The sequence below is a fragment of the Sturnus vulgaris genome, chromosome 9 (genome assembly GCF_052056855.1).
Source record: "Sturnus vulgaris isolate bStuVul1 chromosome 9, bStuVul1.hap1, whole genome shotgun sequence".
NCBI classification, from domain to species: domain Eukaryota; kingdom Metazoa; phylum Chordata; class Aves; order Passeriformes; family Sturnidae; genus Sturnus; species Sturnus vulgaris.
In genome coordinates this window covers 1,363,684-1,389,651 of record NC_142251.1, presented here as the reverse complement: position 1 = coordinate 1,389,651, position 25,968 = coordinate 1,363,684, and the positions used below count along the sequence as shown (strand labels likewise).

Below are 25,968 nucleotides of genomic sequence, written 5' to 3'. Positions count from 1 at the left end.
CCTGTCCGTGGGGGATGCAGCCCAAACAGCGATAGCTGAGCAGCGCCTTTGCCTCTCCTGAAATTAGACCAGGCTAATCCAGAGCTTTCTGCAGCCCATCGGGTCCAGAGAACAGAATTTATGGTCTCTGGGGATATTCAAAGTTTAAATAGACAGAAGAGTGAGTGGTGTCTTCTCATGACTTCTCAAACTCTCTTGTCTCTACCAAAACTGTTACTTGGAGGACTCTTCCTTTGCAAATCCTTAAACTCTCTCATTGCAACTCTTAGAGATGTTTCTGTTATTCCCAAGCGCTGGATAACTCAAGCCTTGTCCAGCCAGCGGCCCGGGACAGCAGCACAACTGCTCCGTGTTCCGTGAGCCGCAAGATAAACACAACCCATCTCATTTTGCTTGGATTTCAAAGGGCATTTGGGTCAGGAAAGCGGAGCAAGGCCGCACCTCGCTTTCGGCAGAGGGTGGCTAAATAAACATCTGGCCACCACTGTAAACTGCCGGGGCCGCGCTGGAGGTCGCGGCCAAGTGCCAGCGGTGGATGTGCCGGGCTGCACAAAGTCCCTTCCCTCCAGCCTGGCAGCCCCCAGCCCTGTCCCCTTGCTACGTGATGTTTCCCTTAAGTGGTGCCGAGCTGTTTAGTCTTCCCCTGGCTTTGCGCTGGAACTTCCTTTGTTTAATCGCCGCACAAAGACAGGGTTTGTTCGCTGCGGCAGCCGGCGGAACAAAGACACTTCCACGTCTCCTGTTTTTCCAAGGCGGGATGAATCACTGAGCTCTCTCTCTGCGGGTATTCCCGGTGCTTTTCACGGAGCTCTCCGCGCTCGGTGCGGCTATTCCCGGCTATTCCCGGCTATTCCCGCCGGGGAAGCGGCGCTCGGAGCGCCCCGGCCGGGCCGGCCCGGGGGAGCCGCGGGGGCAGCGCCGGGCGCGCTCCCGCAGCGCCGCTCCCGCACAGCCCCGCGCGCTCCCGTGCAGCTTTGACGTCGCTCTTTAACCATTTCCTGACCGTGCAGCCGCCGCTGCCGAGCAGGACCCCGCGCTGTCGGCATGCTGCAGGAGGTAGGAGCTGGCTGTGGCTCGCTTTAGGGGTTTTCTGGCGGGTTTTGGGGATGTCCTTGTGCCGGAGGACAGGGCGCTGCGTTCCTGCGGGAGGAGCGGGGTTTGCAGGAGGGGTGAGCGGGAGCTGCCCGAGAAAGCTGCTGGGTCAGGAGGGAACAGCTCTGCGTGCTGGCTCCGACCCAGCCTGGAAACCCCTCGGGATTTGGGGAGCTTGGTCGCAGTCAGCTGCTGTGTGTCAGCCTCAGCACCGTCAGAAATGGACTTTAGGGTGGCTGTCTCTGTGTCCTCCTCCCGTGCTTATTGCCCTCTAAAGGAGATCATTCTGGGGGTGTCAAATATGCCCTAAAAGCGGGGTGGAATAACGGGGCCACGCGTATTTAATAATGTCGTATTTTGTCCTTGTGAGCCCTCTGGGCCGTCTGTCCGGATATCTTGGTTAAACTGCTTCAGGGATTTAAAAAATTGAAATATTGGAAAGCTGCAGCGTTGGCTGTGGGATGTGTGGGGACAGGATTAGGGGAGAGTGTCATCATCTGGGATACCCTCCTGGAGCAAAGGGATTTGGAGTGCTGGATGCTTTCCCATCTTCTGGGATGTTGTGGAAAATGTGTGGGAAAAGCCCATCCAAGGGGGATTCCTTGGCTACTGATGGTGCAGAGATCAAGGTTTTGGTGGTGGAATTCTGGTTCAAATCCTTCTCCCCGGGAGCGTTTTGGGGAGCTGTCACCCGTCCTCTTGTGCCCAGGACCTTCCAGTGTGTCCTTTAACCAATTCTGGTTTTCCTGGGATGTGATGGGGTTTTAAAAGTTCTGCATTCTCAGACTTTTACGTTATAACACGTCAGGGTGGGGCTTAAATAAATAATAGCTCAAAGGCAGGTTCAAAATGAATCATGGGCTGAGGGCAGCACTGGAGAGTGACTAAATGTGGGCAGCAGGGACCTCTGTGGAGTGAAGGATCCTGGTGACGTCCCAGAGGAGCAGCATCACTTGGGATGAAGGAGCTGAGGAGGATTTCAGGGCAGTCTTAATCCTCATCCTGCTTCTGAGTGATTTTGTGGACAGCCCGACTCCAAACTCCTCGTTCTTTCCCCCCAGTTGTGTTCCACGGGGCTGATCCAAATATTTGCATGAAGTGAAATGAACTGAAAGATGTTGAGTTATCAAAGGCAGGACAAGTTGTGGGGATGGTTTGGGATGGAGATTCACCCACTGAGCTCTGAGAGGCAGAGATTGCCCCGATTAAAGCTTGGCTTAAAGCAAACAAACCAGAAGTGCCTCACCTTGCTGCTGGTTTAGCACAGCTGGGCCAAGAGCAGCCCAAGGATTCTGAGGAGCATTTGCCTATCTCTGTGTGAGAAGGAGTTTTCATTTAATTTTATCTCCATTAATTAGTGCCTTCTGTACGGGTTTGATGCTTGCATTAGGCTCATTTTCATTTTGGCAGGACCGGCTGCCACGTTTTTGGGGGGATGCTGGGCTGCACCAACTTCTTCCCTGGATTTTCACTGCCCTCTTCCCAGGACTCCCTCTCTATCCCGTGTTTGCTGAACAAAACAAACTTCTCTTGATTCAAAGTTGCCAGAATTCTAAATTTTTTTTTTTCCAACACGAGCATCTTAGAAAAGTCTTCTGAGGGCACAAAGTTATTTGAATTTTCCAAAGCCTGTTCTCCTACTCAGGTAAAACCCCAGCTGAATTTGCCTAAATGATGACTGCAGAGCTTGATTCAAATTTAAATTAAATTTAAATTGCTGCTTCGTACAATTTACAAAACCCCAGCGTTTAATTGCATCGCTCTCTTGTTAAATGACAAACTCTCTGTTAGTTGTTATTTTGGGGGGGTGTTTTTCTCTGATTGTGGCTATCATCCAGGTTATTCCAGCCCCAATTCCCAGCATCTCCTGGCTGCCCAGAGGAGCAGGGACGGCTCTGTGAGCTCGGGGGAGGCTCTTTGGTTTGTGGCTCTCCTGACGCAGTTGCTCGGCTTCCTCTGGCACCGAGGCCCTGTGGTTTGCAAGGGTGTGACTGACACAAGATTCGGGGCTGAGATCTGCAGCTCCTGCAGCACTCTCTGCTCTCGGGGCCACAGATGTTGTCAGGGCTTTTCTTCACTCAGTTTCGTGTCGACAGCGAGCTGCACGTTTGCATTTCGTGCTGCTGGGTCTCAGCATCTCCCTTTCCTCAGTCTCCTTTTGTTCCCAACATTCATCCAGATGGTAAAATTCTAAAAATGACACTGCAGAGCGAGTGTTTTGGCCGGTTTCTGCTTTTATTTACTCACCTCTCCCCCAGAGGGAAGAATAAAAGCAGTGCTGGGATGAGGAATCGGTGTGGACACTGAGCATGCTGCTCTGGGAATGATCTGGGGAGTTATCCCTGGCCTGGGATGTGCCTTTTGTGTGGTTCTTCCTCCCAGCAGAGCAATCTGTGTTATAAAATGCACCTTTCAGTGGGGGAGAGAGGGGAAATCCACACAAAACCCGACCAGATGAGCTGTAGACTCCAGATGCAGCTGCCAAAGGAATGGGGTAGGAGAGATCTGTTCTGGATATTGGATGGAGCAGAAACCAACCTGAGCTTCCTCCAAAGGATCCCAAAGCTTCAGTCTGGGCCAAACCTCCCTGCTGGGGTTTTTCCACCCAAGGACACCAACAATGTGTCCTTTGTCCCATCACACAGCCAGGAAAACTGTCCAGGGCCAGGCTGGACAGGGCTTGGAGCAGCCTGGGATGCTGGAAGGGGTGGAAGGAGATTTTCAGAGTCACTTCCAACCCAAACCAGTGTGGGCTTCTCTGAAACCTTGAACTCAGCCACTCCTGGGATCTCACATCAATCCTGACAAATGGAAACCCAGCCCAAGGGTTGGGCAGTGGTGTTGGAGACTGGGATTGGGATCCAAGGATTGGGATCCATGGTCAGTGGTGTTGGACACCCCAGGATTGGGATCAAAGGGTTGGGATCCATGGTCAGTGGTGTTGGACACTCCAGGACTGGGATCCAAGGATTGGGATCCAGGGATGGGGATCCATGGTCAGTGGTGTTGGACACCCCAGAATTGGGATCCATGGTCGGTGGTGTTGGACACCCCAGGATTGGGATCAAAGGGTTGGGATCCATGGTCGGTGGTGTTGGACACCCCAGGACTGGGATCCAAGGATTGGGATCCAGGGATGGGGATCCATGGTCAGTGGTGTTGGACACCCCAGGACTGGGATCCATGGTCAGTGGTGTTGGACACCCCAGGACTGGGATCCATGGTCGGTGGTGTTGGACACCCCAGGACTGGGATCCATGGTCGGTGGTGTTGGACACCCCAGGGTCGCACCCAGCGGCTCCAGGAGCCGATCCGGCCCCGCGGGGCTCTCGGGGAATTGTGCCGGTGCCAGCCCCATGCCGGGCGCTCCTTGCCCAAGCTGACACACGGATTTTCAGGGAAGCGCTTTCTCCATGACCTGAGCCCTTCCCCGCGGCCGCCGAGGGGGATTTTCCTCCCCGAGCGCTGAGTAACAGGCGGGATTCTCGGGAATGGAGCAATCCCGAATGGCTGAGGAGCTGCACAAATCCCCGGCGCTTTCCTCGGGCAGGCTCCTGCAGGGAGTTTTTCCTTTCCGGCATTCGGAGCAATTTGCATATTTCGAGTCTCATTTGGCTGGAAATGAGCTGGAAATGCCCCAGTGCTGCGAACACTCAGCTCCAGCCTCCAATTCATCACTTTTTTAAAGCCCCGTGTTGCGTAAATCCCGTCCCACCCAAGGGAGGTTCTGCTGCTCTCAGAAATGCTAAACTTCACGGGGCGGGGGGGAGGAGGAGGGAAAAAAAAATCTGAATATTGTTCTGTCTACATCAGATAGATGTTCTTGCTTTCATGAGCAGCCACATGCTGATTTATGGCAACCTGCTATTTATTTATCAACATTTACATTGTGGATTTCTAAATTATTCTAATAACATCAGGCCAACAAGTTGGTCATGATGTTGCTCCTTTAAAGTTTTCCTTTGAACATCTCTATAAATCAAGGCTGCTTTGATGTGAAATTGGAGATTTCATAAGCCTGTGTTTACTTTTGGGTTTCCAAAATCAGCTGAAGGGAAAACAAAAAAAACCCAAAAAACAAATAGTATTTTGTATCTCATTAAAAAGAGTTTCTAGCGCATTAAACGCGATATTGTTTTAGGAAATAAGAACTAGAAAGAGCTGCAGAAGAAATTTGATTTTTTTTTAATGACTGATAGTTGACTGCAAGCATTCCATTTTTCCCTAGGCACTGAAATATGGCTGAAAACTTTCTCCTTTAGTGCTGTTTAGTGTGAAACAGGCTCGTGGGGTTTTTTTTTATTATTTGAGAACTAAATGCACCTCCCATGATTCTCCATGGAGTTCCTCGGAAGGAAAAATCGATGGGAATTATGAAGTAGCAAGGACAGAAGCAAATTTGTTTGCCACGGTCCTTTCTGTAAGTGATGTAACAGCAGGAAAACACAGATAAGCGGGGTTACTGCTGCTCCAAATCCAGGAATTTTAACCCTTGACTTCCAGACTTTCTAAGAAATTGCTCCACAATTCCAAAATCCAGGAGTTTGGTTCGGTACAGCACAGGAATGAGATGTCAGGAAGAGAGGGTTGGGTATAACAAATATTCCTTCAGTGGGGTGGCATTAATCCCATTTATTTATTTTTTTTTTTAAACCTGGAGCAGAGAGTAATTTCCCTCCTGTGTATAAATCATTCCCGACGGGATTCGGGCAGGTGAGGGGCGGCTCTTCCCAACTCCCAGAGCCGCCAGCATCCCGCAAATCCCCAAAAAAAAACCCCTAAAAAAACTGCTCCATGCAGTCCCACCAAAGTTTAATTGTGCCTCTGGACCTGCGCTAATTACCCGGGTAATTAAGCGAGGAGGATTCAGCGCGGCTGCCTCAGCGAAAGTAACCCTCAACCCTCGTCCCACAAATCCTCCTGTTCTGGGCATTTCGGGGAGAGCCGGGATGGGAGCTTTGCCTCACGAGGGTGGGTCGGGATCAGGGTTTATAAACTGAGATTTCTGCAGCAAAGCTCGGCCTAAGATCCCTCTGAGCGGAGCCTCCCGAGCTGCTCTTTTATCTCCAGCTCGGGCTGGTTTTAGGGGACGATTGGGACTGGTTTTAAGGGATGATTTGGCCTGGTTTTAAGGGATGATTTGGGCTGGTTTTAGGGGATGATTTGGGCTGGTCTTAAGGGATCATTCGGGCTGGTTTTAACGATGGCTCAGGCTGGTTTTAAGGGGTGTCTCGGGCCGGTTTTAAGGGATGGCTCGGGCCAGTTTTAGGGGATGATTCGGGCTGGTTTTAAGGGATGGCTCGGGCCAGTTTTAGGGGATGATTCAGGCCGGTTTTAAGGGATGATTCGGGCTGGTTTTAAGGGATGATTTGGCCTGGTTTTAAGGGATCTTTCGGGCCGATTTTAAGGGATGATTCGGGCTGGTTTTAAGCTCCCTCTTTGCATAAGGGCTCCTGGCCTCAGGGAACCCCAGCTGGGCTAAATGGACTCCAAAGGATTTCCAGCAGCTGCAGTATCAGATCCCTGCTCCTGCCTCTGGTGTGCCAGGAACACCTCTCCAAACTCCAGAGGGAATGGGAATAAGAGCAGGATCCATCCCAGGGTCAGTGGGAGGCTGGAGAGGCTGAGGGCTGGGGGTGCCTCCTCCTGGCCCTCCTCAGCAGAGGAACAGAGTTGTTCTTCCCATAAAGAGCCAGGAAAGTGGGAATTTCCACACTAAGTCATCAGGGAGGTTTTCCCAATTTTCATTGGGGTCGTGTCATGGAATCCCAGGGTGGTTTGGGTTGGGAGGGATCTTAAAGCCCATCTCATCCCACATGCCAAACTGCTCCCAGCCCCAATGTCCAGCCTGGCCTTGAGCACTTCCAGGGATCCAGGAGCAGCCACAGCTGCTCTGGGAATTCCATCCCAGCCTCTCCCCACCCTCACAGCCAGGAATTCTTTCCCAATATCCCATCCATCCCTGCCCTCTGGGAATCCATTCCCTGTGTCCTGTCCCTCTATCCCTTGTCCCCAATCCCTCTCCAGCTCTCCTTCAGGCCCTGGAAGGTTGTGGTAAGGTCACCCTGCACCCCCCAACATGGTTAGGCTCCTAAATCTGTCAAATCTAATCATAAATTAAGTCAGATTTTCTTCCTCTGCATAAAAACGAAGCACATTTGGTTAGGATGGGGTGACAGAGCTGCCATGCCCTTGGTGCCAACCTCTCCACCCTCCCAGGGCTCCTCACCGAGGATTTCCATGTCTGGAACCAGAGCTCAGCAAAGGAATCGAGGTGGGGAGAAGCCCCGAGCAGCCAGGGTTTGGTGTGGGCAGCAGGAGGGGAGCTGGGAGAGAACTTTCCCACTGGTAATGAAGGAAATTCCAACCTGCACACACATCTGGGAAGGAGCTGTGATTCCCTGGAGCAGAGGGTGACTGGAATAGAGTCACTGTTACTGCTGGTAATCAGGGAATAATTCCGTGCTGGGAGACTTCATTTGGTGCAGAATTCTGCAGTTGTTCCAGAGCAGGCACAACGGGGAAGCTCCACAGGATCCCGGGGCTGTTCCTCACACACGGCCCCAGATGATTCCAGACTCACTGGGAATGCTGGATGTGCCTTTGGAGATGGAAAATGACACCTGAGCTTCATCTTATTGGTGTCATCTGCACTTTCCCGTCAGTTAAAGGTGTTCATTGCTGTGCTCACAATTTGGGGTGCAGGGAAGGGAGCGCTGAGCCCATTTCCTGATTTTCTCCTTTTTAAGGGAAACCCCCCCAGAGTTTGGCTCAGCATCCCCTCCTCATCCCTACACCCCTAATTCCCATCTCTTAGCGAGCTTATCAGTGCTGATTTTCTTTGGAAAAGGCACGGGGATGATTATTAATGACGAAAATTAATGAAAATAACAGCACGGGCCGCAAATGGGCATTACCGTAATTGCCCGCGTGGCTGGCGGGCGTTACCGTAATTGCAGGCGGCGCTCTCCGAAGCGCCAATCCCTGGGTTTGCTCCAGTTGGAATTTTCTCCTCGCTCCCTGCAATCTGTTTGTTTTCCCCCCTCCCGTCGCTGTCGCATGGATTTAAGGTCGGGATTGCTACGGGGGGGTGTGTTTGCACATGACATCCCTGCAGAGGAGGCAGCAGCCTGCTCCCTCCCTGCCCAGCAATTCCCGGGAAGCAGCGCCGCTCCAGAGCATCCTGACATCAAGGAAAAAAAAAAAATAATAATCCCAAAAACCCGCCACGAGCTGTGCAACATCCGGGATGCCTCGGTGTTTCTGAAAGGGGGGAGGTGTGTGATAAAGTAAATGTTGCTTTGGTTGGTGCCAGCATCCTTGGGATGACAAATCCCAACAAACTTTGCAAATCCTTTGGGAATTCCCGCAGCTCCGGGAAGCTCAGCTGGGTTTGAGGCTCGCAGTCCTTTTAGCAGTGCTAAAAGGATTCTGCTGCCTGTGTTTATAAAAGGCTGCTGATTAAAGGGCTGGAAAAAAATGAGGGAGATTAAGGCTGTGGGGGGCAGATTCCTGCTTCCAGATGGAATGGGAGAACCCCGAGGATTTTTCTGGGCTGCAGATGCCTCGGGTGACCTTGTGGTGGCCACTTAATTGCTCCGTGCCTCTTTGGAAAGGCAGTGGCCGCCCTTTGTGCTTTGTGAGGCCACTTGTGAGGTAAAAACATTTTTATCAGCTGTTTGTCCGGCCCGTTGATCTGAAAGGGGCCATTGTAAGGAAACCCCGGGCTGATGAGAAGCGGTTGGTGGGATCCATCTGCGTTTTTCCTGGGATAAAGGCCTGGATGCAGGCAGGGAAATGCTGCAGCACATGCTTGGCTGCCAGGCTGGGGGAGGGCTCCCGAGTGCTGGCTGCTGCAAAGACGTCACTGCGAGGGGAGACGGGGCCAGGGCTCCCCTCCCCTCCTGCTTCTGCTCCAAGGCTTTTCCTTGGCGGGTTCCAAAGGGATTTTTGTCCCTCGTGGTTGGCAGGAGACCCGGTGGGACAGAATGCACGGCCCAGCTCTGTGGGATGTGTTCCTGGGCAGCCAGAATCCTTCACATCCCAATCCTTCCTGTATCCCAAACTTCACATCCCAGCCCTTTCTGTATCCCAACCTTCCCATCCCAATCCTTTCTGTATCCCAACCTTCCCATCCCAATCCTTTCTGTATCCCAACCTTCACATCCCAATCCTTCCTGTATCCCATGGGATGCCACCCTTCACATCCCAACCCTTCCTGTATCCCAAACTTCACATCCCAGTCCTGTCCATATCCCATGGAATGCCAACCTTCACATCCCAACCCTTCCTGTATCCCATGGGATGCCAACCTTCACATCCCAATCCTTCCTGTACCCCAACCTTCCCATCCCAATCCTTCCTGTATCCCGTGAGACAGGATTTAAGCTGCTTGACTTCCCTGCAATGTGAGATAGGATTGGATGGGATATTGGGAAGGAATTCCTGGCTGGGAGGGTGGACAGGCCCTGGAATAGAATTCCCAGATTTGCTGTGGCTGCCCCTGGATCCCTGGCAGTGCCCAAGGCCAGGCTGGAGCAGCCTGGGACAGTGGGAGGTGTCCCTGCCATGGAAGGGTTTGGAATGGGATGGGGTTTAGGGTTCTTTCCAAGCCAGGCCATTCCAGGATTCCCAGTTTCGGGAAGTGGCACTGTCCCAGCAGGTCACAGCCCACCTTTGGGCTGCAGGGGTGAAAGGGAGGTGCCACCAGCTGCCACCTCTGCTCATGGGGGATGTAAGGACAGGAGAAGGTGAGTGCCAACCTCCCGGGCTGCAGGCGGCCAAAGGCTGAGCTGGGATCCCAGCTGGATGCTCTGGAGCCGAGCCTTGCCCAGCCTGGGCTGGCAGGGGCAGAGGGCAGCAGGATTTCGGGAGCAGGATTTCAGGGGCAGGATTTCAGGATTTTGGGAGCAGGGAGCAGGATTTGAGAGCGGGAAGCAGGATTTTGGGATCAGGATTTCAGGGGCGGGATTTGAGAGTGGGAAGCAGGATTTTGGGAGCAGGAATTTGGGATCAGGATTTCAGGGGCAGGATTTGAGAGAAGGATTTTGGCAACAGGGGGCAGGATTTTGGGAGGAGGATTTTGGGAACAGGATTTCAGGATTTTAGGATCAGTGTTTGGGGATCAGGATTTCGGGATCCAGGATTTCGGGATTCAGGATTTGGGGATCCAGGATTTCGGGATCAGGATTTCGGGATCCAGGATTTCGGGATCCAGGATTTCGGGTACAGGATTTGGGGATCCAGGATTTGGGGATCCAGGATTTCGGGATCAGGATTTGGGGATCCAGGATTTCGGGATCCAGGATTTCGGGTGCAGGATTTCGGGATCAGGATTTTGGGCTGTGCCCGCTCCTCACGTGTCCCCCAGCACGCGGGGCAGCCTCGTGCCATCATCCCAGGAGGGGCTGGGAGCTGGGAAAGCAGCTGGAGACAGGGAAAGGATTTCACAGCAAAGATGGCCCTTTTTTATTTTGGGAATCCTGGCCTCTGGCACAGCCACCAAGGACGTCCTGAGCAGCGGGAGGGCCGCTCATCCCAGCGATCCCGGCACAAAGGGATTTTCTTTGGATTCCGTGTCAAGGACAGCTCCAGCTCCCTCGTAAAGGGATTGCTTGGAACAAAAACTGCACAAGTGATTAAATATTGAAATTTGGATTGTGAATCACACAGAATGGTTGGGGTTGGGAATGACCCTAAAGCTGCTCTCTGTTCCACCCCCCTGCCTCGGGCAGGGACGTTACAGATGCGTCCTTTTAACAATGAATGTCCGAGCTGATGAATTGCAGTTGCAGATTTAAGGTGATTATTTCTTACACCTCTTATCTGAAGGGTATTTCCCTTTGTAAAGGGACGTTTTTGCCGCGTTGCTGCATTTTGCCCTTTACCACAGAGGAGGAAAAACCTGATCGCAGTGAAAATGTGAAAAACGCTTTTAAAAATCCAGCTGGGAATATTCTGAAAGTCTCTGTAAGGAATAGGATTAAAGCAAGGCAGGAACGGAGAGGAGGCTGCTGCCTGCTTTTTCCCTTATTTAAATATTCCCGGAGCTTCCTCCATTTTAATTTTCCCATAAAACATGGCTGTGTTAGCAGAGCTGGCAAAACCAACATCATTTCCCTGGCTCGGCTCAGTTTAAGCCGGGCTCCTACGGAGTGGGGACCCCCTTTATAGGAACTGAGCGAGCAGCACGATCCTAAAAAATTCCCGAATTCCCCAGCGCTTCCAGGCACGCAGCTGGGTCGGTGCGGATCAATTCCCATCCTTTTGTGCCTTCCCGGATCTCATCCCTCGCTCCCGCATCCACCCACGGGAAGCCTCGGCGAGGATGCGCTGCCAGGCTTGGCTTAGGCTGGGATTAGCAGCTGCTGCTGCCGGGTTTTGCGGGATCTCTGCCTCGGATGAACGCTGATTTTTTTTTTGGGGGGGTGGGATTGGGAAAGGTTCCTCTGCTATCGGAGCGGCGATTTCTCCGGGAGGATTTGTGCTGGCTTGCCAGGAGATTTTCAAAATGCCTGAAGCCAACTATTTGTTATCGGTGTCTTGGGGTTACATTAAGGTGGGTTTAATTCCTGAAGGACTATTAATTACCGAATTATTAATGGCTGGGGTTTTTTTTTTTTTTTTCTCTTTTATTTATTTATTTTTTGGGGGGTGCCGTGTTGCTCGGAGAAAGCCTTTGTGAGGAAAAGATGCTTTAAAAATGCGGATTTCTGTGTGTTTTAGCTAATCATGTGTGTAGTGTGCATGCAGAGCCCATGGATGTCATTTTTGGGGGGGTGGGGGGAATTCGGTGTTGCAGGATAAAATGATTCAGCAATGAAAATGCTGGATTATAAAATCAGCAGGATCACAGCATGGATATCTAATGGAATAATGCCTGAATCCCACATTTTGCTGTGTGATCTTCAGGTTCAGGGCATATTTCTCCTCTTGTCTGTTTGTTTAATACAAAACGGAGCAAATTTAGAGCACCCGGAACAAAAGAAGGTTTAGGGATGGGGAATCTCAACCTGAGATAAAAATCTGAGCTTTCAGAGGGATTTATCCGAAACGTTCTCTCCTCGTTTGTAACAATTAATGAGCATCCTTAGAGGAAATTAATTCCGTGGGCTGTAAAGAAAATACCCAGTCATGGTGATGCCGAGCAGGATGGAAATGAAACCATCTGTCACCGACTCCATCCCAAATATCCCAGGAATTCTGCGTGCTGGGGGGGGAACCTCCCGTGCTGAGGCTGTGTGGATTTGGGACAGGATTCCATAAAAATAATTCCATTAAAAAATGCCATTTTCCTGTGCTCTCCCCCCCGTGCAGTTTAAGAGGATGCTGAACCGGGAGCTCACCCACCTGTCCGAGATGAGCCGTTCTGGCAACCAAGTGTCCGAGTACATTTCCAACACTTTCCTGGGTAAGGAATCCAGCCCGAATTGGGGTTTTTTGGGGTTTTTTTTTGGGTTTAGGGAAGGGTTAAGGACAGCCTGATCGCCCCCATTCACAGTTTCCCTCTTGGGGTTTTTACTTTCAAATGGCTGCGGGCAAGGGGAGAATTGTTTTTGGGTGAGTGAATCCACAGAGGAATTCCTTCTTCCCCAGCTCTGGGATGTTGCTGGGAGGGTTCCATGGGATGTTTCTGGGATGGATTCCGTGAGGCTGCGTTATGCAATGCTGGGTTTTTGTGGTGACCTTATGGAAAGGACAAAGTGACACCGAGGCAGCTGCAAGCACTGCCTCAGGTTCAGCTGCTCCTTCCCTTCGGAGATGAGGCTCAGACTAAATAATCCCCAACGTTTTATTCGTTACTTTGTGGGAATCTGCTCATTTTGCAGCAGGAGTCAGAAAAAAAAATTAATTAAAAAAAAAAAAAGGAGAATATTTTGCATTTCATTCATTCTGTAGGAGCTCGCAGCTCCACATGAATGAATCCTCTGTGCCCACGTTTGGTAGGAGAAACGGGATTTTCTCAGGAAGCAGCTTCAGGATTTGTGACCATTTGCATCTCAAATGAGGAGCCTCATATTTCTAGACATCCTTGAATCCAACAAATCCAATATGTCCAAAGGCTGTGGGTGCTGGGGATTCATGCCCTGAGGTTGGAACAGCCTGGAATGCGTTCCCTGTGTGACACACAATTATTCCCATTAAGGATTTTAAAGTGATCCCAATATCCAGCTGCAACTGGAGCTGCTGCCTGCATTTAGGACACTCCACAGCATTAATAATCCATGGAAGTTTGGAGCTGCTTTGTGGGAATGCATTGATTTTACTGCTCAGCTGAATCCAGAGCAAGAATCCAAACAGGGAATGGGATTAGATGAGGATGCACAAAGGGGCAATTCCAGGGATTTGGATGCTGCTCAGCTTTTCCCAGCAGCCACGTGGGTGTGGAGCAGGAATTGCCAATGTGGCCACCAAAAATAAACCCCACAAACACTCAGGTTAACAGAGCCTGAGTGCCAGCAGGGGCTGATGAGCTGCTGGTGCTGCTGGGGTTGTTTTATTCCTGGAATTCCACACTGGTTTGGGTTGGGAGGGACCATAAGGATCACCCAGTGCCACCCCTGCTCTGGCTGGGACACCTCCCACTGTCCCAAGGTGTCCCAACCTGCCCTTGGGCACTGCCAGGGATCCAGGGACAGCCACAGCAAATCTGGGAATTCTATTCCAGGGTCTCACCACCCTCCCAATGAACAATTCCTCTCCAATATCCCATCTAAATCCATCTTCTTCCAGCTCACAGCCATTCCCTGTGTGCTGTCCCTCCCTGCCTTGTCCCCAGTCCCTCCCCAGCTCTCCTGGAGCCCCTTCAGGCCCTGCCAGGGGCTCTGAGCTCTCCCTGGATCCTTCTCCTCTCCAGGTGAGCACCCCCAGCTCTCCCAGCCTGGCTCCAGAGGGGCTCCAGCCCTGCAGCAGCTCCATGGATTCCTCTGGAATTTCTCCAGCAGCTCCATGTGTGAATTCCTGCTTTTCCCCCTGCTCAGGCAGCTCCATTCCCCTGGCAGGGCTGGACAATGCTCTGTCCATCCCCCTGTGATGCCACTCGGGGCCTGGCACTGCTGAGGGGAGCAGGCTCTCCAGACTGGGTCAGGTTGCAGCCTGATTGCTCATCTTAAAAAAAAAAAAAAAAAAAAAGGAATTAGGGAAGAAGCTTTTAAAATGATCACCAGTTGTTTCAGGAAGTCGTGCTGCTACGGGTTTTATGAATTGGTTTTTTCCTTCCTAAAATGTAATTAAATTAAATGAACGCCCAAAATAACAGGAGTCTGCAAAGTGAGGAGGTTGAGCAAACAAACAAAAAGAAATATGTGGGTAGAACACTCATTTATCTCCAGAGTTGGGGATAATTCAGAGATATTAAACCCAGATCATGTGATTTCATTCAGCCTTTTGATTTCATCAGGACAAGGAGGGACAGGACACAGGGAGTGGCTTCCCACTGCCCGAGGGCAGGGATGGATGGGACATTGGGAAAGAATTCCTGGCTGTGAAGGGCACCTGGCACAGAGTGCCCAGCACCCCTGGGACACTGCAAGGCACCCATGCAGCCAGATGATTTTTAAGCTCCCTCCCATCCCAATTTATCCTGTAATTCCGTGCTGAAACGAGCTGGGAAGGCTCCAGGAGGGTCCAGCCCTGCATCCCCAGCGTGGGAAGGTCAGAGATGTCCAGCAGTGGTTCCAGGGCACGGCACAGGGACAATCCTGCTCTTCCCGAGGGCTGCCACCCCCTGGGGACACTGATGCAACAAATGAGGGATTTCTGCTCCACAGTGGCCATTTGATGCTGCCTTAGTCACTGCTGAGGAGATGATGGAGAGGAAATCCTTCAGTGGTGCAGCAAAATCCAGGGGACAGGCAGTGATGTCAGGCAGGCTCTGCTGTGGGTAATGATCCTGTCCTAATTGCATCACAGGGGGTTCATTAAACCCAGGCTAAAGTAAAGCCTGGAAGCCTCTGGAGGTCCTCAAGGTGTGCACAGGTTGTGGTAAAATCCATGAAAAAAATGGTTTGGATGGAAGTAATGAGCCACTGGATCTGTGCTTGAATCGATCAGCTGTAGGGCAGTGAATGACACCTGGGTTTAATTTTGATTTATTTACTAAACACATCTCCAGAGCCCAGTTTGGGCCCTCTTCATGTGCACTAAAACTCTGATTATCCCTGAGAGTGGCAATGGGAATTTGGCCTGTGCTTTGGATGTTATTCCATACTTATTTGTGAAGGAAAAATCTTTAATAAATCAGTGACACCCATTTGTTACTGGTTTTAAGAGCAGGGGGTATTGACCCTAAAAAGTGAAAATAGGGAAAATGGATGTGGTTTTACTTTATTCAGGGAAAAAAAATAAAATCTTTTATTTTCTTGACATAGGGAATAAAATTAACTGGGATTTATCCCTAAAGGAGAACCTTCCAGGCATGGAAAATCACAGAATCATTTAGGTTGGAGGTCACAGGGTCCAACCATTCCCAGCACAAATCCATGTCCCCAAATGCCCCATCCATGCACAGAGACACATTCCTGGACGTGTCCAGTGTCCCCAAACCACACAGGGGCTGCAGGAGAGCAACCAGAGCTTTTGTAACTTGGTTTTTTTTAATTCTTTATTTGATTTTTTGGATCCCAAAACGAGAAGATCCCCTGGGATTGAAGTGAGGAGCAGAGGCAGCAGCTCCAGGACTGGTTTTGGGGGATGTGCTGACTCATTTCCCCCTGCTGTGTTGCAGACAAGCAGAACGATGTGGAGATTCCTTCTCCCACCCAGAAGGACAGGGAGAAGAAGAAAAAACAGCAGCTCATGACACAGATCAGCGGGGTGAAGAAATTAATGCACAGCTCGAGCTTAAACAACACCAGCATCTCACGGTTTGGGGTGAAGACAGAGAAGGAAGATCACCTGGCCAAGGTAGGAGAGATTCCTGCTCCTCTGGGGGAATCTGGAAGCTGGGAATGGATTGTTCCCCCTAGGAATTAGCACCCCTGAAATGATGTGGCCATTAGAAATGCTGTAATTAATGGTAGCCTTAGCATATTTTGCATTTAAAAATATGTGAAAATAGGTCTAAAATAAAAAAAAGGTGATGAAGGCTGAGGGGAGCAATTATGAAACACAAAACCAGCCCTTCACAGTTACTCTGTGTTCATTAATCTCACATTCAGCACTTACATAATTACAGTAACCATTACATTTGCATATTTGTGTGAACTTCTGGGAATTGCCTGGAAAACCATTCAAACCTTTCTGTCTTTGTGCTGTCCCAAAGGAACTGGAAGACCTCAATAAATGGGGCCTGAACATCTTCAACGTGGCCAGGTATTCCCACAACCGGCCGCTCACCTGCATTATGTACGCCATATTCCAGGTGAGTATTCCTGGAATTCAGAATTCCCTGCTGCTCCCAGCCCCATTTCCACCTGTCTTGGTTTGAAAGACAGGTGTCTGCTAAGAAAGGAGACTTTTTAAAATGGAGAATGTAAACCTTTCTCTCTCCAAATTATTGTGATTTTGAAATGAAGGGGCTCTCAGGCAAAGAAATGGGAATAGGAATAACAGTTCTTTACTAAAAATAAAAATACAGTAATACAAAACAACAAAAATAGGGACAGAGTCAGAATCCAACTCTGTCCCTTTGTCAGTCAGGGTTGGTGCAGTCCCATCCCATGGTGGCTGCATCCTCCTGCAGTGACAGATGTGGTTCTGCTGGAGCAGGGCTCCTGCACAAGGTGCAGTTTTCCTCCAAAGCTGCAGGGATGATGTGCAAGGCTCTGGTTTTCCTCTGGGATGCAGTGGGAAAAGGCTGCTCTGCTGTTCCAAATCTCCCCTTTGATCTGGGTAGGAAACGCTCGGCTCCTGCCCTGGCTGGAGCATCTCCCAATGGGATGATGGAATTTGATCAGCCCTGCCCTGGGACTGCATGGCCATGAACAGGAGAGATCTCCTGGAGGGAGGATGGGCTGTGGGCAAGATAAAGAACCCTGCAACAGCTGGGTGAACAGCTGGAACATGAACAGCAGAGATCCCCACAGAGATCAGGATCACTGCCACAGCTGGGTGAACAGCTGGAACATGAACAGCAGAGATCCCCACAGAGATCAGGATCACTGCCACAGCTGGGTGAACAGCTGGAACATGAACAGCAGAGATCCCCACAGGGATCAGGATCACTGCCACAGCTGGGTGAACAGCTGGGGACAGAATCCAGACTGTGCTGGACACATCCTGTGCTGGACCCTAAGCCCCCATGTCTAATTCCTCTCTGGCTGCCCCAGCCTGGCCTGGCTCTCAGCTGGGTGTTTGTGCTCTGCCCCCTCAGGAGCGGGATCTGCTGAAAACCTTCAAGATCTCGTCGGACACGTTCGTGACGTACATGATGACCCTGGAGGATCACTACCACTCAGACGTGGCCTACCACAACAGCCTGCACGCTGCTGACGTGGCCCAGTCCACCCATGTGCTGCTCTCCACCCCTGCCCTGGATGTGAGTGCCCTGCTAGGCTTGGCTTTGAGCTTGGGGTGGGCACTGGGGGCTCCTCCGAGCTCTGGCTTCGCTCCGGGGTTGGGTTAGGAAAGCTCAGAGTGGACTCTCTGCTTCGCCCTCACCTTTCTCCCTGAGGCAGTGATCCCTTGTGGCAGAAAACCAATTAAAAAAAAGCACAATTTGTTCCCCTCACCCAACTTCCCCAGCTGCTGAGAGGTAAAACCCCTCTGACAGGTTCCTGTTGCTCCATCCTAGGCTGTGTTCACGGATCTGGAAATCCTCGCTGCCATTTTCGCAGCTGCAATCCATGATGTGGATCACCCCGGGGTCTCCAATCAATTCCTGATCAACACAAGTGAGTTTGGTTCTCAATCTCTCCGGGTTTCACCCAGAAATGCTTTTTACATATCACAAATGACAGCTTGCAGGCTGTGCTGTCCTCTCAAAACACGGTGCAGTAAAGGAGGGAGGCATTTTGGAATCTTGCAGCAAATAAAATGCAATCCCTGACAAAGGGAATCATTGTAGCACGATTTGTAAAGTCAATATTTGTTACCTGCTAACACATAATAATTCTGCCAGCCCTGAGTGCAGAATTTACCATTAAGATAAAATAAATAATCCTAATTGCTATTGACAACCAGAAAGCCAAATACTGGGCTTTGTGTTGTGTTCTGTCACAGGCTGAGCATGCATCTGAAATCCAAAATATGGAGATTGTTGTGTTTTGGGAAGGGTTTTTGCAGGATTCTGTTGCCAGTGATTTATAACTGAGCATTATTTTGTCACTAGGACTGAGCAAAGGCTGGTTGAGTGCTGGGGCTGCCACTCATGGAGCTAGAAAGAATCCCAGAATCCTAAAACCATCCAGCATCCCATGGGCAGGGACACTTTTCCCCAGACCAGACTGCTCCAAACCCCATCCAGCCTGGCCCTGAACCCTTCCAGGGATGGGGAAAGGAAACCTTCCCCTATTAAAACATTTCAGTGGCCAGAACAAACTCCTGCTGGCTGTTGGAAATCCCACATTTCCCAAACTGGGTGTTCCTTCCCCAGATTCTGAGCTGGCCCTGATGTACAACGACGAGTCCGTGCTGGAGAATCATCACCTGGCCGTGGGCTTCAAGCTGCTCCAGGAGGAGCACTGTGACATCTTCCAGAACCTGACCAAGAAGCAGCGCCAGACCCTCAGGAAGATGGTGATTGACATGGTATGGCCCCTCCCTCCTCCTCCTCTGAACCAAAATTGATGTTTTTTGGGGCTTCCCCTCCTGAAATCCTGGTTTTGGTTTTTTTTTTTCCCCTCTTCTGGAAAGGTGTTGGCCACTGATATGTCCAAGCACATGAGTCTGTTGGCTGATCTGAAGACTATGGTGGAAACCAAGAAGGTGACCAGCTCAGGAGTTCTCCTTCTGGACAATTACACGGACAGAATACAGGTGAGGCAGCCAAATTCCCTGGATTTGGGGTGTTCTGGTCAGGATGAAGAAGCCACACTTCTGTTTTTACCTTGGAACTACTCACATAGAGAAGCTGAATTCTCAGCAGTCTTTTTTTTTCTGCACTAAAAAGAAGCACGAGGTGGTCCCATGTTTTTTAGGTGACCAGAACCAGTTTTTTTAAACACTTGGAGCTGCAAACGTGGCACTTTGTGAGGCTCCTAAATTTCCTCTCTGCTTTCTCCCATTTGTTTCTCCTGTTACAACATTACAAGAATTTCATTGGGAAATGAAATCTTCATCTCTAAAGCAACTCAGAGTGAGCTGGAATTGCTGCTGTACACTCTGTTCCCTCAATAATTTAATTCCTTGATTGACAGAATTGACCAGGAAATGCTGGAACGGGGTTGTGCAGTGAGCAGGACAAGATACATCCTGCTCTGCTCTCCACTTTGATGACCAACTCCCTAAGATCAGACTCCTGGGGAAACTCCTGAAATTTTTATTCCAAACAATCTGGTGCTGTCTAAATCCTTGTGGCCACTGATTCAGGCCTGTTTTGTGGAAGGGATATTACTCATTCCATAGAGTGGGAACGTTTCACCTTTTTCCCTGAGAGCATGGAAGTGGATTTTGAATGGTGGGAAGCAGCTGGATTCCCAAACAAGCCTGTGTGATGTCATGGACACTTCCACAGCTGCACCAGGTTGTGTGAGCCCCAGAGAGCACATCTGGCTTTGGGGCTGGGGCAGCTGAGCTCATCCATGGAGATGGAATCACAGAATTCCACACTGGTTTGGGTTGGGAGTGGCTTTAAATTCATTTCATCCCACTCCAAACACCTCCCACTGTCCCAGGCTGCTCCAAGCCCCAATGTCCAGCCTGGCCTTGGACACTTCCAGGGATCCAGGGGCAGCCACAGCAAATCTGGGAATTCTATTCTATTCTATTCTATTCTATTCTATTCTATTCTATTCTATTCTATTCTATTCTATTCTATTCTATTCTATTCTATTCTATTCTATTCTATTCTATTCTATTCTATTCTATTCTATTCTATTCCATTCTATTCCATTCTATTCCATTCTATTCCAATCTATTCTATTCCATTCCCATTCCATTCCCATTCCATTCCCATTCCATTCCCATTCCATTCCCCACTCTCCCACCCAGGAATTCCTGCCCAATATCCCACCCAAATCTCCACTTTTTCAGCTCACAGCCATTCCCTGTGTGCTGTCCCTCCCTGCCTTGTCCCCAGTCCCTCCCCAGCTCTCCTGGAGCCCCTTCAGGCCCTGCCAGGGGCTCTGAGCTCTCCCTGGATCCTTCTCCTCTCCAGGTGAGCACCCCCAGCTCTCCCAGCCTGGCTCCAGAGGGGCTCCAGCCCTGCAGCAGCTCCATGGATTCCTCTGGAGTCTCTCCAGCAGCTCCACATCTTTAACGTGCCCCAGTGCAATATTCCTGATATTTTTATGGCTCGTTTCATAACCAGAGAATCTTTTGGTGCAATGTTGTGCAGATCCAGCTCCTCCTGCTGCTCTTTTCCCCTCTGACTCTCTGAGTTTCGTGGTGGATGTCATTGCAGGTTCTCCGGAACATGGTGCACTGTGCAGACCTGAGCAACCCCACCAAGTCCCTGGAGCTGTACCGGCAGTGGACAGACAGGATCATGGAGGAATTCTTCCAGCAGGGAGACAAGGAGAGGGAGAGGGGCATGGAAATCAGCCCCATGTGTGACAAACACACGGCCTCCGTGGAAAAATCCCAGGTAATTGGTTGGGATTGGCTGCAGTTTTGGCATTTCAAAGAAAATTCAGCTGGTCTTGCAGGAGAGCTGGCAGTTCTGATCCACCCTGACATCCAGCTCTGCCTGGGGCTCTCACAGGCTCGAGAGGCTCTTCCAGCTCCTCTCCATCCCCCTGGGCATTTCCTCATTCCCTGCTCGTGTTTCCAGAGGGAGCTGAGTCCTTTTGGAAAGGGCATTTCTGCTCTGCCCACCCCCACTGATCTGCTGGACTGGGAGCTTCTCCCAGCTGGGATCCACCTGAGGGTCCTGCAGGATTTGGATGTCCCTCCTTATCCAGGACAATCCTGCAGTGCTCGTGTCCAGTTGAATCTGAGGCTTTTGGAGCTGCCCTGTGCAGGGTGAATCCCAAAAATATTCATTTATGTCCCTGCAAAACTTAAAAGGAGCTGGATTTGCCTCTTTTTTTGGGGAGGGATGAGCTGGCTCATCCCTAGTTCTGATTCATAAAATGGTTTCAAGGTCAGATTTTGTTCTGACCTGTGTAGCACAGGCCATAAAATTTCGCCTGGATAGTCTGGAATGAAACCAGGAATTTATGTTTGTCCAAACAGATTCCAGCCTTTATGTAACACTGTCTTGGTTGTTGTTTTTGAATGACTCCAGCAAGTCATCACTGAGGTTTTTCAGCTTGAATAAGTAACAAAATTGATGATAATTATTTCCAAATGTCCTCTTGGGCTCAGCCAAGTGCTTTCAAAATTATTCACTCAACCGCGTGGTGATTTCGTTGGAAAAATCTGTCGGATTTCTTAACCTCACAAGAGATGAATCCTGCAGCCAGCCTTGCCCATGTGCTCCACATGTGAGCTCCAATTCATCCTTTGCTTCACATCTGCTCTTCCCAGAGGCTTCAAAATGGCATTTTTGCTGTGCAGAAAACACAGGAATTGCACAAAATGTCCATCGTGGAATGGCAAAGGAGAAAGGGAAGCGGTGTGTCCGTGCTGGAGGGAAACAAGGAGTGGATTGGCAAACAATATGCAAATATTTCAAAGCTTGAAATGCCCTCTCATTTTTTTAGGATCAGTGCTGAGCCGTGTGGCCAGTTATTCCATGATTTGGGATGGTTTTAAAGGAACAATGATTTTAAAAGAACAATGATTTTAAAGAAACAATGATTAACGAGTGCTGATTTTTACCCGTGGAGTAATTTTGACTTCCAACCATCCCAAACTCATTTTTTTCCCCCCCACTTTTCACCACCTTTTTGCTGGAGCTGCCTCCCTGCCCATTTCCAATTGGATTTTCATCTCCTATTGACATCCTGTTGTGTCTGAGGGAGCCGGGAGTGTTTTCCAAAGCAAACATCTGCACGTTGAGCCTGGCTCCTGGGAGAGCCATTTCCCTGCTCCACACAAAGCCCTGGAGTTGGGGACAGGCTCTGCCAAGACAGGAGAATTCCAATGCCCTTTATGGCCCTTCCTGGACGTGGTTCCTCCCTGAGTCAGAGCTGATGGAGCAGCACATCCCTCACTCTTTCCACCCCTGGAACGTCACTCACGGGGGCCAGGCAGCATTCCCAGCATGAGCTGGCTCTGCTCTTCCCAAGGGAATCTCTGCTTTTGGCAGGGGGAAAGAGGAAAATGGGAATGTTGGGAGTGTGGGGTGGTGGAATGGTTTGGAATTGGTGCAAGCTGCACCCAAAAGTGGAAAGGAAAGGAAAGGAAAAGGAAAAGGAAAGGAAACCCAAAGTTTGAACTTCAGCACATAAAGGCTGCTCCCCTTGGGAGCTCTGGGGTGTTCCCAGCTGTCAGTTGTGTGGGAACCCTGGGATAAAGCCATAAATGCTCCAGCCTTGTCTCCAGGGAATTGTGTCTGAGAGGAGCAGACTCCCCCAGTGCTGAGAGAGTTCCAGCTCATGGCAGGGACACCTTCCAATATCCCAGAGTGCTCAAAACCCATCCAGCCCGGCCTTGGGATCCAGGGACAGCCACAGCAAATCTGGGAATTCTATTCCAGGGCTCCTGCACCCTCCCAGGGAGCAATTCCTGCCCAATATCCATCTGCTATTCCCTGTGTGCTGTCCCTGCCTGCCTTGTCCCCAGTCCCTCCCCAGCTCTCCTGGAGCCCCTTCAGGCCCTGCCAGGGGCTCTGAGCTCTCCCTGGATCCTTCTCCTCTCCAGGTGAGCACCCCCAGCTCTCCCAGCCTGGCTCCAGAGGGGCTCCAGCCCTGCAGCAGCTCCATGGATTCCTCTGGAATCTCTCCAGCAGCTCCAGCTCCTCCTGCTGCTGTTCCCCAGGGCTGGGGCAGCTCTGCAGGTGGGGCCTCACCTGAGAGGGGCAGAGGAGCAGAATCCCCCCTGTTCCTTTCAGGGGATCAGCCCAGGGCTCTGTCCCCTGAATTTCCTGCTGGCTCCTGCTTTTAGTGAAACGTCACCCAAGGTTTGGTTTTGGAGGAGACTCCAGCCCAGCCCAGCTCTGTGTGTGGCTGCAGTTCGGGTGTCAGATAATTGTGTCTGCTCTAGGCTGTGCTGGTTTGGGGACTCACTCTCGGTGTTTTGCTTGTAAAATGAATAAAACACGAACTTCTTCAGACCTGACCTTTTCCCTGGTGCTTGCCTTGCCCTCAGTGTGTGTGTCCTTCTGTTTTCCAGGTGGGATTCATTGACTACATCGTGCACCCGCTGTGGGAGACGTGGGCTGACCTGGTGCAGCCCGACGCCCAGGACATCCTGGACACTCTGGAGGACAACAGGAACTGGTACCAGAGCATGATACCTCAGAGCCCATCCCCTCCCCTGGAGGAGCGGGGCCAGGACTGCCAGGGGCTGATGGAGAAGTTCCAGTTTGAACTGACGCTGGAGGAGGAGGATTCGGACGGCCCCGAGAAGGACGGCGAGAGCCTCGGCTACTTCAGCAATACAGAGACACTCTGCACGGCCCAGCCAGGGCTCGAGGAGCCCCAGAGGGAGGCCACCATCGAGATTGTGACAGAAGACACATCCCCTGTGGACACATAATGGCCCAACCCCGCGGGAGTGGCTTTTAAACACTTGCAGAGCTTGCAGCGGTCTCCGACAGCCTCTGCAGCGGGGCTGGGGCTCTGCCTCGGGGCTGACACATCCTCCAGCTGCCCGAGATTGGAGTCAGGGTCAGGATGGGGTAGGGAACGATTGCTCAGGAAATGCACGGGTGATTTGCGTTGTGGTTTGAGCCTCGTCAGCCGAGAGGTCCCGGAGCTGGCTTGGGTCGGGCCCGAGGCGGCGCTGACACACAACTGAGAGATTTTATACTGTTAGTTTTGGAGTTTATACCAGTTAGACTGATAGAAACTACTGATCAATAACTCATATCCAACCTGTCCACCTGTCTGCAGACCTGTGTGCCTTCTTTGTAAACACTTTCATGTCTTTTCAAGAGTCTCTTAATCCAACACACGGAGCTTGGTAGTTCAAAAGCGACACAAGGCGATTCGGAATTGACGGCTACTTTTTGGATTCTTCCTGTTACCAGAAGCAGTCTTCCTTTTTTTTCCATGGGCAATACCTGTCACTTTATTGCAGTTAATCACTTTGACAGACTAAAGAGGAGGGGAAACCCTCTGCTTTGCATTGCTGCACCTTCAGTGTGTTCTTAATCCCCCCGGTGACCCCTCGGTGCCGCCGTGCACCCTTCCCTCGCTGGCAACGGCGAGATTTCTCTTTTCCTCCCTGGGGTTTGGGTTTGTGGTGAGCAGGACAGAGGGCAGTTTTTTGGGTTTATTTTATTTTATTTTTTTCCCCCCTGGCACAGCTCAGCCCATCCCTGAGTTAAGCGTGGCAAGGCAGCGTGTGGCACGCCTTCCCCCTCGGCAGCTCCCTGGAATTTGCACGCTCGGATATTTGTGTTTCTCTGGCCTCTCGTCCACGTTCCCTAGGTTTAGCTCCACCATCCTCCTCCTCCTGCTGCACTGCCTCGAGCTCTACCACCTCCATTACTGTTTATAACAGTGTATTTATTACCTACTGTACATACTGTAATGTTTTGTAAGTTATTAATTTATATGAATTAGCATCGCCTGTCGGCGGCGATGTTAATGGGGTAGAAAACTCGGAATAAGAGTTGCCTTTTTTTCTTGTAACCTTTTGTATTGCATAAAGTCCCAGAAACCTGAACATAGCTGAAGAGACAGACACAACCCAGGAAGGGCATTCGGGTGGCAGCCGCCCATGGGGAGGGGACAGCGCATCCCAGGGCAGCAAATTTGGGAATTTGCCAGGAATTTGCAGAGAGGGGGAACCGAACAAAGAGCTCCCCACGCCCGGGCCGGCTTTTCAATGTCACAATGTTCCAATTTCTGAACAACCCAATGTGAATTTCTATGACAAAAAAGAAAAAAAGGAAAAAAAAAAAAAAAAAAGTGAACTGATGTAATAATTGTGCTGTGAAACTTCCTCTGACAAAGCTTGTCCGGCATCGTGAGCGGTGTCAATCTCAGTTTGTAAAATATGTTTCAAGCTTTTTGGTCCAACTCGTGACTAATTAGTTCATGACAATAGCACAGTTGTGCATGATCAATGGGTTTGTTTGTCTGTTGAACACTGCATTGTTCCAGGTGGTTATTTTATTGTTCCCCAAAGGTTCACACTATGTATGTTATAGTATTCTATATTGTGTTCAGACGCATTCTTAAGAGATTTTTATATGAAGTGAATAAATGAAAGCATGACCCAGCCTTGAGGCTCTTCTGGGAGCTTTTGTCAGCAGGACAGCGTGGGCTGTCACCACTGCTCGGGGCACAGGAATGGCACCTCCAAACCTAGAACCCTCCCATGGCCCTGTCCCAAAACCCTCCTGGGGCCAAAACCCAGAACCCTGATGTGGCCAAAACACAAACCCCTCTGATGGCTGAAATCCAGAACCTTCTTTGGCCAAAATCCAAAACCTCCCACAACCAAAGTCCAAGACCTCTCACAGCTGAAATCCAGAACCTTCCTGGAGCCAAAGCCCCAAATCCTCCAGTGTCCTAAACCCAGAACCTCCAATGTCCTAAATCCAGAAACTCCAGTGTCTGAAATGCAGAACCCTTTCTTATCCTAATCCCAGAACCTCCAGTGTCCTAAACCCAGAACCTCCCATGGCTCAATCCCAGAACCCTCTCACAGCCAAAACTCAGAACATTTCTGTGGCCAAAATGCAAAAACCCCCCTGTGGCTGAAACCCAGAACCTCCAG

The 25,968-nt window shown here is 50.6% G+C and overlaps 1 protein-coding gene across 3 annotated transcripts in view; it reads left to right on the top strand.

Annotated features, from left to right (window-relative positions):
• The window catches only part of PDE4B (phosphodiesterase 4B), a 172,813-nt gene extending 147,344 nt beyond the window's left edge, over window positions 1-25,469 (top strand). For all 3 annotated transcript variants that reach the window (XM_088169610.1, XM_088169611.1, XM_088169612.1), the window contains 9 exons: window positions 12,409-12,502; window positions 15,818-15,996; window positions 16,355-16,453; window positions 17,405-17,569; window positions 17,825-17,924; window positions 18,626-18,780; window positions 18,886-19,008; window positions 20,594-20,776; window positions 23,410-25,469. In XM_088169610.1, the coding sequence (XP_088025736.1) occupies window positions 12,409-12,502; window positions 15,818-15,996; window positions 16,355-16,453; window positions 17,405-17,569; window positions 17,825-17,924; window positions 18,626-18,780; window positions 18,886-19,008; window positions 20,594-20,776; window positions 23,410-23,775 (1,464 nt within the window). In that variant the 3' untranslated portion in view covers window positions 23,776-25,469. The remainder of the gene's footprint in view (window positions 1-12,408; window positions 12,503-15,817; window positions 15,997-16,354; window positions 16,454-17,404; window positions 17,570-17,824; window positions 17,925-18,625; window positions 18,781-18,885; window positions 19,009-20,593; window positions 20,777-23,409) is intronic.
• Window positions 25,470-25,968: the final 499 nt, after the last annotated feature.